The sequence below is a fragment of the Solea senegalensis genome, linkage group LG2 (genome assembly GCF_019176455.1).
Source record: "Solea senegalensis isolate Sse05_10M linkage group LG2, IFAPA_SoseM_1, whole genome shotgun sequence".
Lineage (NCBI taxonomy): Eukaryota > Metazoa > Chordata > Actinopteri > Pleuronectiformes > Soleidae > Solea > Solea senegalensis.
In genome coordinates, this window is record NC_058022.1 from 36,068,753 (window position 1) to 36,082,600 (window position 13,848).

At 42.7% G+C, this 13,848-nt stretch overlaps 1 protein-coding gene across 10 annotated transcripts in view; it reads left to right on the forward strand.

Annotated features, from left to right (window-relative positions):
- Positions 1-13,848, forward strand: part of LOC122759365 (R3H domain-containing protein 1-like) — a 37,163-nt gene that overhangs the window by 3,370 nt on the left and 19,945 nt on the right. For 3 of the 10 annotated variants that reach the window (XM_044014236.1, XM_044014264.1, XM_044014273.1), the window contains exons 2-3: positions 5,467-5,636; positions 8,295-8,514. In XM_044014236.1, coding sequence (XP_043870171.1) covers positions 8,335-8,514 — 180 coding nt within the window. In that variant the 5' untranslated portion in view covers positions 5,467-5,636; positions 8,295-8,334. Of the gene's footprint in view, positions 1-84; positions 277-5,466; positions 5,637-8,294; positions 8,515-8,758; positions 8,762-11,262; positions 11,270-11,857; positions 11,879-12,863; positions 12,954-13,848 lie in introns of those variants that run through there. The other 7 variants (XM_044014194.1, XM_044014220.1, XM_044014202.1 and 4 more) reach the window with 7 other exon arrangements.

Genomic DNA, 13,848 nt, shown 5'->3' on the forward strand with positions numbered 1-13,848 from the left:
CTCTCTCTCTCTCTCCCTCCCTCCCTCTCTCTCTCCTCCTCCTCCTCCTCTTTACACTCTGCTGTGGCCGTCGTTCACCCTCAGTCAGTCGAGCGAGCGTACAAGAGGCAGCAGGCAGCTGCTGAGCAGCGAGCTGGGAGGCGACTCCTGCCTCCTCTCCAGCCAGTTGCTCCTCCAGTGCGATGGAAACTAAAGGGTCGTGTAGCATCAGAAGCAGCAGCAGCAGCAGCAGCAGCAGAAGCAGCAGCAGGGATGGAGGGCAGAGCTGCCGGGCAGGTAGGTCCTGCTCTAACCGGCTGCTTCCTCTCATCAGAGTTGGTTGTTGGAGGCTGTCGTCTCTCCTCTGTGTCTGCTCGGCTTGTCTTTTGTTGTTGTTGTTGTTTGTGACGGAGCTGTCAGTGCTGTGTAACTCTCTCATTCTCTCCTCTTTATCTGCTGCTTCTGCTCCTCATTACGAGGATAATTGACACAGATCAACCAATGAGAGACTCGGCCCCGGCGTCCTCCAGCCGGGGCTCGTCCTCCTCCGTGTCCCCTGCTCCCTCTGTTTGTTCTGCAGGTGTTTGTCTGCAAATTGACTTTTAATGACTCTGGTGGACTTTGCCAGTTCTCTCTCTCTCTCTCTCTCCCTCTCCCTCCCTCTCCCCCTCTCTCTCTCCTTCTCTCTGTGAACAACAGCGGCACATGAAAACTGCTCGACTTGCATGTTAGTTTTCTGTGTTTATTGTTTCTCCTCTAATTGCCTAGATTGATATTCCCTGGAAGCTCTCCTGTGGGACAGGTAATGGATTACCTACATGCTCTGCTGTGAATTTAATTTATTAATGCTGCCTGGCTGCTGCTGCTGCTGCTGCTGCTGCTGCTGCTGCTGCTGCTGCTGCTGCTGCTGCTGCTGCTGCTGCTGCTGCCGCGCCACTGTGCCGTGCCGTGCCGTGCCGTGCCGCTCTCCCTCTGCCTGACATGACCTGAAGGCAGAGTGAGCGACACAATTACAGCCTCATCTGTGTGTCATATTTTTTGATAATGCCGTGTGAGCTAACGCAGGGCACTTCCTTAAAGCCGCGCCGCCTGAGTCGCTCTGCGATGGAGGCGAGTGGCGTATGACAGTGATATGATTTCATAGGCTGTGCTCTAATGGTTGTGTGGTGCACTTCTATGGCTCCCCTGTCACTGCTTCTCTGGCTTTTGCAATTAGCAGAAATGCCAGTAAAATGGGGGATTAGTTACTCGGTTAAGTAAAACACTGGAGTCGATTTTTATTGCGGCGCGGCATTAGTGAGCTAATTAGCTGTTTATTCCGTGTCTGGTTTTATTTGCATGTTCTTGTTAAACGTGTGGCTGCAAAAACCACTTATTTTACAAAGTGACAGACACAACGGCTGTATTTTGTTTTCTGTCTTTATTATCCCACATCTCCCAGCCGTTTGGCTGCACTCCTGCTAATTACCTCTTTTTTTTAATGATGTGACACTTGCAACAAAGCTCATCAGCAGAGATGCTGCTGCTGCTGTTACTTCACGTTCTATTTTCTTTGTTGCTCAGGCACTTGGATTTTCTTTTGTGATTGTTTGGGGGAAGCTTTTGCTTCCCGTCCTCCACTCTGTGAGGACAGGAGTTGGAGGGAGGGATTGAGGGTCCTTCACCTCCAGTTGAGCTGGTTATAACCCGGACAAGAGCCTGGATCCATGCAGTGCCGAGCAGAACACAGCAGAGCAGAGGTGTGGGAGGGAAAGGTCACACTCAGCAGCAGAGACAGACAGACAGACAGACAGACAGACAGAGAGAGGGAGGGAGGGAGGGAGAGAGAGGCAGGTGTGGTATATGAGGCTCTTCTGCGCTTCAAGATGATGGAGAAATTTCTCATTAGCTCCCCATCAGAGATAATTGTGCGTGAGAATGGTCCGTTAAGAGGCTGCTGTGGGGTGTTTTATAGCAGGGCGGAACAATTCACAGAAAACATGTCCGTGCAAACGCTGCCACACAAATTGTCATTGATTTTAAGGGAAAAAATATCCAAACACAGAGAAACAGCACTGAGGCGAATTTGTGCAGTGCTGCAGGAATTCCACTTTTATGATCTGGTGTCATTTTGTTTTTGTCGTATCAAATCACAATATGATTTTTATTCAACTTTTTCATATCTCAAATACAAAAGGACTTTAAGAATATTAACAAATGTAAGAATTTTAGATTTTTTTAAACACATTTCTGTTTTATAGAGAACATACGGTTGCAGCTATGGATTAATTTTGACAATTAAACTTGATTATTATCATAAATCCAGTGGGAATCCAGCTCGTCTGTGATTTTATTGGATGCATATGTTTTTATTTGTGTGGAAATTGAAAGGTGTGTGTGTGTGTGTGTGTGTGTGTGTGTGTGTGTGTGTGTGGCGATGAAGGGGCGGTGCGACACCGAACGACGCCTGAGGGAGACTCTTTAAGGCTGCTGCACTCTGCGGCGACCGTAATACCAATGAACCACTCCTTGTCACAATACAACACACACACAAGTTCACTGCTGCGTGTCTGTGTGTGTGTTTTCTCTCACAAACTGTTGGCAGCGTTGTGCAAATACCGTGCAACGATATTAAGTTTCCTTTTTTACGATTTTATTCACATTTATTTCATATTTATTCCATCGCAGTAATTGTCAAAAAAACAGCTTTAAAATCTGCAAATGTCTCACTTTGCCCAATTTATGACAATTCCATGATGCTATTGCGATAAATGTAAGAAAGAAATCTGATTTAAAATCTTCAATCCTCCGCAAGCTTTCAAATGGATCCATTCATGAGTCAGATTTAGATTAGATTAAATCACTTTTCTGTAAGTGTTCATACATACATTTCACAACATTTTATGACAGTTCCACGTCCAAAAATGTATCGTTTCATGATAATTGTTAAAAGAAAACTGCTTTAAAATCTTCAAATGATAAGAAACTAGAGTCTGTAAGCTGTCGAATAATGAGCACAAATAAATCATGAGTAGTACTTTTTGTTACATTAGTTCAATTTCACGTCTAAAATTATTGATTAACTTAGGTTGCAAATGTATGGAAAACGCATCGTTATCGCAACTTATCGCGTTTTTTGGGAGGCGGAGCTATAGGTATAGGAGTGACTGGAGAGATGCACGCTCCCCCTTGTGGCCGTAGGGCTGTATGTTGGCGCACATGGCATTTTCTCGCCACTTGTGTGAAATATTAACATTAATGATTACCCTGGAAATGGAAACGCACCACAATCAACTTATTGAGATTTTTTTTAGCGTTGTCTTTAACGCACACACACAAGCTCAGTGTGAAGTCCTTGCGGCGCCTCTGTCTGCTCAGCAGCTCAGCTCATAAAACCTGGAGCGCTGTCGGACACACTCTGTCAGAGCAGCTTTTACGCTCTGCCTCTGTGTCTCTGTGTGTGTGTGTGTGTGTGTGTGTGTGTGTGTGTGTGTGTGTGTGTGTGTGTGTGTGTGTGTGTGTGTGTGTGTGTGTGTGTGTGTGTGTGTGATATGACTGCAGGAACAGCACTAAATAAAACACATTTTCTCCATTTCAGAGGTGTAAGTGTTTGCGGAGTGTACGTCCACAGCTCCTGTCACACATGGACAGCCATGTAGAAAAGTGCTGGCTGCAGTTATGGACAGAGATAAGAGAGCGCGGGGGGGGGGATATGAGTGGATAGAGACCAAAATACATCTAATACTATACACATATAATCTAGATGTAGGCGTCCTGACTGGAGGCGACACTTGACCTAAACTGAGGAGAAACGTGATGAGCTGAAGATAGAAAAATAAATATAAATATATATATATATATATATGTACACACATATATGTGTACACATATATATATATAGATATAGATATATATACATATATATAGAGATATATATACATACATATACATATATATATATATATATATATATGTATATGAAAATATTCACATATTCACATCTGCTCTAAACATTAAGAAGATAATATATTATATCATATATCAGTGATCAAAACAGTTGACGAAGAATTGCTGCAATCGCGATTCGTCGTCACTGGGGGGTTAAATATTTGGGAAAAGTATTTAATTGCGATGTTGTTTTGAGGAAAGATAATCTCAGTTTGATTTCTCTACAGCTGTGTTATGAATTGAAGTTTTGTTGAGCAATAATTGACAAAAAATGTCAAGCGACGGAGTAAAAATCAGGCCTGACAATCAGGAGAGACGTTGTAGCTGATGTTTGTGACATTATAAAGTGAGGCAGGATTCTTTTTGACCTTTTGTCAGGCACATGTAGGGGGTTGGGTGGGGGGGGAGGGAGGGAGGGAAGGAAGGAGGGAGGTGGGGCCATGACACACAGCAGCCAGGCTTTGGCACCAGGTGGGGCGTCCACTCACTGAGGATAATCCTAAATATAGAAAATCGTTAATATTCTCGTAAGATGACTTGAATAATGCTGTCTAACTGACCAACACACAGTCCTAGTGATTGACTTTGAAGTGCCACAAGGGGGCGCTGCATCTCTCCATTCATTCCACAAACTCATGATTTAACCATCGTGTTTTTCATGACTCAAACATGTTTTCAGTGATGCTAGTCATTTTTTTTCTTTATTTAATATTTTTGTACATTTTGAAATTTTGGGTGTTCTTTAAGTGTCGTGTTTTTGGTCAAATTAAAATTAGTAACATTAATTCTTATGTTTCCTTTAAATTAATACTGTCCTTATTTGTCTGTTTTGTTTTTTGAAATGTGACAAATAATATCCATATCCAACTTCATTTTTAAGTCCCTTTTAAAACAACCACACTGTACAGAGAATAAATAAAAGACACAATAAATCAATAAAAGATGTAAACGCTCACACAAGCCAAATAAAACACATGTAAAAATCCATCAGACTCTTGCAGTAATTGCAAAAGACGTTGCTCTTAAACGCACTGAAATCACGTTATGATAAAATTCGGTAAGAAACAAATCTTTGTGTAGAAAAGGTCACTTACGAGAGGTTCAGAAAATGACCTCTAGGACTCGATGTTGGCGATGAATTCACCACCATCGACATAGTGTGTTGTCCGTGTGTCAGAGTCAGTATTTTGCTCTGTTGTTGTTGTTGTGAGAAGTGTCAGCTCGGTGTGACCAGTGTGGGCCTGTCGTCTCCAGAGCGATGAAGGAATTCTCTGGAAAACACATGATGTGAATGTGTGTGTGGCAGCGGAGAAATACTCTCTTCTTCTTCTTCTGTCTCCGCTCTCTGAATTCCTAATGCTGTTTTTTACGAGGTTGGCAGCGGTGCCTCCTCTCTGCTCATCCATTATTTATGGCGTACGCACGCACACACACACACACACACACACACACAGTTGCATGCTTCACTTTTGACTGGCACAGATATTCCAGAGTTGCTGTCAGTCGCCGTGACCCCGAGGCCGCAGCGCTCACCCTCCTCTCCTCTCGTCTCATTGGCAGGTCAGCAGGGGTCATGAGGGCGTCGCAGGCCCCGCTCGCTGTCCGCAGCAGCTGAAGCAGACATGGGCAAAGAAGTCTCCACGCCTGGCAACGGTAGGCTCCGCCTCATCGACCTCATCGATCCGCAGCCGCATCCTCCTCCGCTACGACCGCCACTGGCTTCCTTTCAAGTACGTGCAATCTTTATTTTACCCTTTGTGCTGCGAACACCAAGATAATGATGCAGACAAATGTGGTGCAATATTGTAAACATTAATAATGATTAAATAATGACAAATGATGACATAAATATCAGTTAATCACAAATCACTAAGACAGAATCTACAGTAAACGGAAAATATAGAAAAATCACAAAATAAACCTAATTTTTCTCAGGCAGGAACATTTCAACTTTGAAGTGGTTGATGTTTTTGCACCATTTTCATAATCTGTTTATGTTTTGAACACACAATCATGTTGTAATCCAGTTTCAGTGAATTTTCAGCCTCTTAAATGTGAATATTTTCTGGTTTCTTTGCTCCATGTAACAAAGAAATCATTAAAACCGAATCATTTTTGTTTGTGGACAAAAACAAAGACATTTGAGAAACATAATTATTTATTATCTGTTCATGTTTCAAACAAATGATCTACGTTGTAACGACAAGATATGATTAAATCTCAGGATCCATCAACAGAAAACTACATTAAATGAAGAAAAGCAATTATTGTTGACAAATTTAAGATTGCAATGATCAATAATTGATTATTTAACGATTACCAAGTTACTCTGCAAATGTTTTGATCAGTTTTCTGATCTTAAATGTGAATTGTTTCTGGGGTTTTTTTTGCTCCAAATAACAAATAAATCATTAAAACTGAATCATTTTAGTTTGTGGTCAAAAACAAGACATTTAAGAACATCATTATTTCAATATTTTGCACTATTTTCTCACATGTTGTGTCTTTGGGGTTAAAACACTCCATCAATATTGTGGAATTAGACATTAAAGACATTAAAACTGATTAAATGAAATACTCTTGAGTGATTATTGTAATGTGTCTACAGTCGATCCTCAATATTTAATGTGATATTGATTTAAAACACGATAGAAATATTAAATGTAGCGCGATGAAAACTTAAAGGTATGAATATTTATGTAAAAGTGACACCGAACAGTCAAAGACGGATGATTAAAAACCATGGAATCCACCGCTCTGTGGCTGTCATCCATAATGTGTCTTTATATATGAAGTATGTATGTAATAAAAGAGAGCGCTCACTTCACTTCCTCTCAACTCTGACGTCTTTTTAATGTGAGAATCAAATCATCCACAGCACTATTATTATATATTATACATAATCATTATTATTATTGTTATTATTAGGCAGTGGAAACATCGGGGGAGTCTGAGCAATTACGCAGAGACTCCAGTGCATCAGTGTCTGAGAACACAATTGTGTGAACGCTCTCTGCTCTCGTGATGAAACCCTCGTGAATAAATGAACAGCGATCCAATATTTCCCAATATCTTCTCTCCAGAGGCTCGACTAAAAATCAAAATGTCAGCGTGTGCGCCGCGCTCCCGGAGAATTAAAACTGTTTTCCTTCAGGACGAATGAACGAGCGAACGATGCTTTTGTCAAACGTTTGACAGCTCGTCTGACTCTGCAGAGCCAGAGCCAGAGCCAGAGCCACGTTCACCCTCTCAGCCGCTACGTTCACCCTCTCAGCAGAGTGGCGGACCTCGCCACGAGTCAATTACTCTGTCACCAGGGAGTCACACACACACACACGCACACGCACACACACAAAAGGAGGGGGGGCTGCTGCCACTCGCCTGCCCGCCCGCTGTCTCAGCTCTTTTGGGACAAAGATAAACAATCAGACCTCAAACGGCCGCGACGCTGCTCAGCCATCAGATAGGAAAATGACTGTGATCACTGTGAGGCAGGGAGGCGGAGCCACACACACACACACACAGAGAGGGAGGTGTGTCATGTGTGGATCCAGTTTTCTTGTACAAAGTGAATTTGATGAACCCGTTTCTAATTAACCTATTAATCATAGCTCTCATGTACCAGATGTCTGCCCTCCCTGCTTCTGTGTCTCTGTATGGGGTCTTAACTGCATAATTAGGGCGTAGCAGCAGGATGAACTCACACCGTGACTTCAACATGGCGAGGTCACGCCTCTAACACTCGTTGTTGTTTTTTTTCCCCCCTTCAAAGCAAGTCATGTGACACAATCTGCAGCAGCAGGGATTTTTTTCGTTATCTGGATAAATAGTGCATGTTAGCGCGTCGCTACTTCACCAGATACGTCCCCTCAAAGCTCCGCCCCCCAAAAACACTGGAACTCATGTTTTTAATAACATTAGTGACGTGACAACTTTTTGTAACTTTGTACGCTAACAAACTTGACTGCAGTTCTGTTTTTTTTTGGTCATGTGAGTCATGATTTTGTAACATTACAACATTTTGTTACATTTCTTTGATCATTTACATCATGTGTTTGTGACTTTATTAAATGTTTTTGTAATATTGCAACATGTAACATTTTTGTTCATTGAAGTCACGTTTTTATAACATTTCTGTAACATTTTGCTCATATAAATAATGTGTTATAACACATTTTCTTTAACAATTCGACATATTTGTACTATATTTGGTCATGAAAGTCGTATTTGTAACGTTACAAATACATTTTTGTAACATTCTGAGGTTTGGGAACCCGAGAAAAGTAAATCGTGGTTATTTGCAGTGCTGCTCCTGAGCAGAAATGGATTTGTGAGATAATTTGGTGTTTTTCCGTTGAGTTGCTCACAGGTGATCTCCTCTCCTGCAGGTTCTCTCTCTTTGCCTGCTCCTCCCTGTAAGACCCTGCGATGAGAATGTCCGACACCGCTGATAGTGAAACGACGAAGCTCTCCGACGTCCCCGACCCGGCGCCACCGCCGCCGTCTCCAAAGGAAAACGCCGCCAAGTCTGAGGTGTCAGATCAGAGCCAGAGCTGCAACACGAAGAGGGACACGACGACCACGCAGCAGCAGCAGCAGCAGCAGCAGGTAAAGACACTGATGCACTCATGTCTGACTGATAGCACTTGACACTTGAGCAGATACTTTCACTTTTCTCCGCACTCGTCTCCGTGAACTTTCACCCAGAGTCAGCGTCAAACACAAAGTGCCCTGAGGAGCTGCTGTCACCTGCAGCGCTCCGGCACAGTCTCCACCTGTTCCAGCCGGGACTCTGATTCCTGAAGAGTCTCGGCTGGAATAATGATGCTCGGCTCCGCTCCGCTTCCTCCAGCAGGTCATTTAAAGAATCCTCTCTCCCGCTGTTAGAGCGACTCTCCCGTTTCATACACGGGAGACGTTTAAGCTGTGAGAGCCACCGGGGGATTCAGGACAGCTGAGATCACTTTCAAATAAAGCGCTAATTAATTAGATCTCTGTGTCAGTGCTGTGGGAGCAAGGAAAATAATGTGCACTTGTTAATTTGCCAGAGTCAAACCAGTGCTGACTGGTTTGTGTCCGCAGAGGAAATGAACGAAAAGTCAAATAAAAGCACAAATCTCTGTTAAAGTGTGGTCAAGACAACAGAATCCAGGCAAAAGCTAAAAGGATTGTGTCTTTGAATCGCGGCCAGTCTGGCCGTGTGGTTGGAGGAAGGCAGAGCGAGCAGGCAAGCAGATAATCTGGAGCTCAAACCCTGGCTTATCCGCCAGCTTCCTGTGTCTGCGTTTGCCCAAGGAACAGAATGACACCAGCATGGGGGGGGAGCGAGGGGGGAGCGAGGGAGAAGAACAGGGCAGACAGGAGGCGATCGTTCTTCTCACATGAGCATAAAGGGAGAGTTGAGGTTTTTAAAGTGGGATTATGTGAGTCACTGTGGAGTATCATCACAGACGGATACTAACTCAAGTCTACGATGTCTTCAGAACACGTTCATGTCTTTATCTCACTGTGAGACAGACTTTTACAACAGGAAACTCTCCCACACCAAAGCCCATGGAGAAAATCAGTGATTTTAACATCACAGCACACAGGAGTCATTGATTCACTGCTGCCTCCATCACTGAGTTCATGTGTTATATTTTGTTAATTCGGCATTTAAAATCTTGCATTTTGATGTAATTCGGTGACACAAAGTGACCACACGAGGCAGCAGTAGACCAGCAGTGCCTGTGTCCCTGTGAGTTAAAATCAGTGATTTTCTCTATGGGGTTTGGTGTGGGAGAGTTTCCTGTTGTAAAAGTCTGTCTCACAGTGAGATAAAGACGTGAACATGTTGTTTAGATATCGCAGACTGAAGCCGACACAGATTCTGTGAGGTGAGTAAAACTCTGTTTGTTCTTGTGTCCTTGCTGGCAGCGAGGTTTCCTGCTGAACCTGAACTCTTGTTCTAAACTGACAGCGAGCGCTTCTGTAACCTCTCAGTCTTGTCTTAAAAAGCTCCCCCTGACATAATTATTCCATGTCCGTGGGAAACTCCCCGACATGAGCCGACTGCTCTGAAGCTCCTGACCTTTCTGCTGGAGTCTCTCAGCCGTGGCGGAGTTGAAGCTAATTCCGTCTACGAGCGGCGGCAGAACGCCTGAACAGAGGAGCGAGGGAACAAGGATAGGTAGCAGGGGAGGAGGAGGCCAGTGTCGCTGGGATGAGGTGTGTGTGTGTGTGGGGTGCAGGGAGCGTTTGTGATGGGACTGGTTGACTTTGGCACCATCTGCCTCCAGCTCTGCAGCTTCGTCCTCTGCAGCAGGACAGGTGGCCGGTGGCCGTCCTACTTCTGCTGACTTCAGCCGCCCTTTCCTTCTCCTCCTCCTCCTCCTCTTCCTCCTCCTCTGCTGGCACTGTTCATTCCCCACCGGTACCTACGCCGCTCAATTAGCTGGTGTATTGGTGCACTCACACGCCCACACCCCCCCTTCCTCCCCCACTCCCACATTACCTGAAACAGACAGAGGAGCAGGGCACAGACGCTGGAGACGTGCGAACACTGGTCCATTTCAATTTTTATAGCAGTGATTTTGCCCTCGAGCCGGAGGGGAGGGAGGGGCTGTCCTTTGATTTTAGAGGACAGAGTGTGTGTGTGTGTGTGTGTGTGTGTGTGTGTGTGTGTGTTGGGATCAGAAAGCAAATGACTGTTACACTTTCACCTGCGTCCACACGACTGTGTTTTCATTTGAAAACTGCATTTTAAAACAAAGCTGAGGTCGACCAGACCAGCGTTGGTCAAATTATTATTAATTAGTCAGCAAATAATTGCAGATTTGACACATTTTTCGTGAAAATGGAATAATTTTTCATCCAAAAGAAAAAAGAAATGAGTCTGTGATGACCTATTTTTAATGACACTGCTGTTATATGATTGTATTTGTTATCATAACAACAGTTAACTAAGAAGAAAATCGGTGAAATAAATGGTCTGTCAGTCATAGAGAAATTCCCTTTAGTTTTGAACGCAGGTCGCCATGGATACATTAACTTCTCTGCAGTTCTCTTCAGAAGTGAAAGAAAGAAATGAAAATGTATGAGTTTTACATTTTCTAAATCGCAGCTGCTGTGATTTGCTGATTGTGTGACGAGATAAAAACTTCAGGCTACACTCGACGACGTCTCACACACACACACACACAATGGACATGGACATGTACATGATAGTAAATAAATAAATAAATTTCATTTCAGATAAAAAAAACATTTACATGTGTGAGAAATAATGGTCACATTCTGCTTTAACACAAATAACTGAAAGTATGATGTATTATTTTTTATCAAAATCTAATAATAAATATAATGATTATATCAGTGCAGCAGCCTTTTAAAACCAGGAAAAGTCATCACATGTACCTTTATTATCCAAATTCTGTGACTGTATCTTGTCTCATGTCACCATATATGTGTGGCCTCGCCCCCTCCACACACACACACACACACAGAGGAGCAGGGGTGTGTAAAGTCTTGTATGAGTCACCTCCAGCTTCTGAGTCACATGACGGTTAAACGGAGCTGGAAGCAACCAAACATTTGACCCGACACACTCGCAGCCGTGTGTGTGTGTGTGTGTGTGTGTGTGTGTGTGAGAGAAAGTGGCCCTACAGTGCAGCCACTTTGGAACCATATGCTCTGCACAAATGAACTGAAGTGCTCGCAGTAAAAGTGTGATTTTTCTCCTTCTGTCTCTGCAGATCATTGCGTCTAAATTTAAAAACACGCACACACACAACAGCAGGGAAGTTTCCTGTGAATGCACTGAATGTAGGCCGCGCGGTCATATTTAATTCAAACTCCTCCACTTTATTTCTGATAAAAATTTGATTCCAAACGTCTTGTGGTTTGTTTCCGCTTCTCCTCTCTGCTCGTCATCTCCTCCTCCCTGCTCGTCGTCTTCTCCTCCTCCTGTGGACAGCCTGTGAAGTTCTCGAAGGTACGCTTCATCCTAACGCTGCTGCATGTCGTGCACGGACGCTGCCGCCGTCTCCGCTGCTGCTGCTGCTGCTGCTGCTGCGGTGGTTGTTGTTGTTGTTGTGGAATTCTGAGTTGTGCCTGATCACAAGGGCTGCATGATATGAGAGAGACGGTGTTGAAAACTGCAGATGTGACGTTAAATGAACAAACCAAGTGAAAACTACTTTAAATATGCCTATTGTTTAATTTGAATCTTTTCAAAACAAAAATAATCACCATCATACATTTTTTACACAGTTTAAACGACTGGTGCAGTAAAAAACAAGTCATTTTTGTTCTTTGTTACACTGAATAAGCCAGAATAGAGAAAACAGTGTTGTCTGTCTAATATTACCCTGGCAACATGGGTTTGAATGTGTCAAAAAAGTATAAAAACTGTACATTTAATCAGGGTTTCAGGTGCAAAACAATCATTTAAATCCATTAAAATTGCAGTGAAATCCAATTAAAAGACATGAACTATAATAAAACTATACTACTACTAACTATAATAAAAGCAAATATTAGTGAAATGCACTCATAAAAGAAGAAAAACACGAGCGGAACCAAACCAACGTTAGGTTTTTATTTAACGGCAGTTTTTGGTGAAATAAATTGACACTTATGGCAGTTTTTGTGATATATTTATTGTGCGCCGCGCATGTTGATATTGTGATGATGAAGAATTTTTTTGGAGTGATTTGTTGTTTTTCTCTATATTTCTTTCTTTCTGTGTATTTAAGTGTGCGATTGTTGTTGTGTTGTTGTGCGCTTGTGTCGCTCACTCAGCGCTGGAACTCATGTGTCAGCTGGAAACAGTGTGTGATTGGTTTGCCTGGGATTGGCTTTGTCACTGTGATCATATTGATGCAGTTGTGTGTGTGTGTGTGTGTGTGTGTGTGTGTATGGTTTTAACTGCACCTCCTCCCTCACCTCACCTCCTCCCTCCCTCCCTCCCCCTTTAGTCGAGCACCAGGCTAAAGCTGGTGCGGAGCCTGGCCGTGTGTGAAGAATCCTTCCCTTGTTCTATTCCTGAGCCGTCAGCAGCTCCTCAGGTAAAAATCACCCTTCACTGTGGAGACGTCCAGCCTATCGCCATATTACTTTTTTAACGTCATTCCATGTCATATCTGGATGTTTTCATACCATATATGAGACCATAAGCTGGTTTTCTTTAGTATTTTAATTAAAACATGAAGAACAAACTCCCATGACACTGTGCCTATTTTAATAGAACTGTGCACAGTCAAAATATCCATATTTATGTCGTAATATGTCATATTCTGTGAAAGTGTGACCACGTGTTGGCTCTCATTTGTCACATTTTTCACAAAATTCTGCGACTTTGCACCTTCACCACGTTTACGCCGTTTTCCAGTTAGTCGTGATGTTCGCCACCAATGATCTACGACGTGTTTTTAGTGACGTCACCAACTCTGAGGTGGATACGATAATCCCAGATATCATATTTGCTTATCTTCACAAAAATGTCGATTTCATGCAGAATTTAGAACTTTTATTTTGAAAAAAATAAGAACTGGAAGAGATTCTGTCTGCGAGAAATTGACAATTAACTGATATATTTGCTTTGAAAAATAAATTACGCGGCTGTTTTATGGATTTTCTTTTTATTTCTTGACTGAAACACAGTAAAAAAAAGAAAAAAAGCAGTGCAGGGCTTTTATTTTGTGTCTGATGATCAGATAACAAATTTATTTATCTCTGGAAATTAAAAAAAAGAAACTGTATATTTTTGGGGTGAAGTGGCTATATAAGGAGTCTATGTTTTAGATTAGAGACGCTGAATCTAATCTATAATGAGATTTTACAGTTCACTTCCTCCCTGTATACATACATACATACTGGATATTAGCTTATTAGCAAAAGTCAGACAAACAGAAACAGATCATCAGTTTCCCCCCCAAAAACATACTTCCATCACCAAATAAC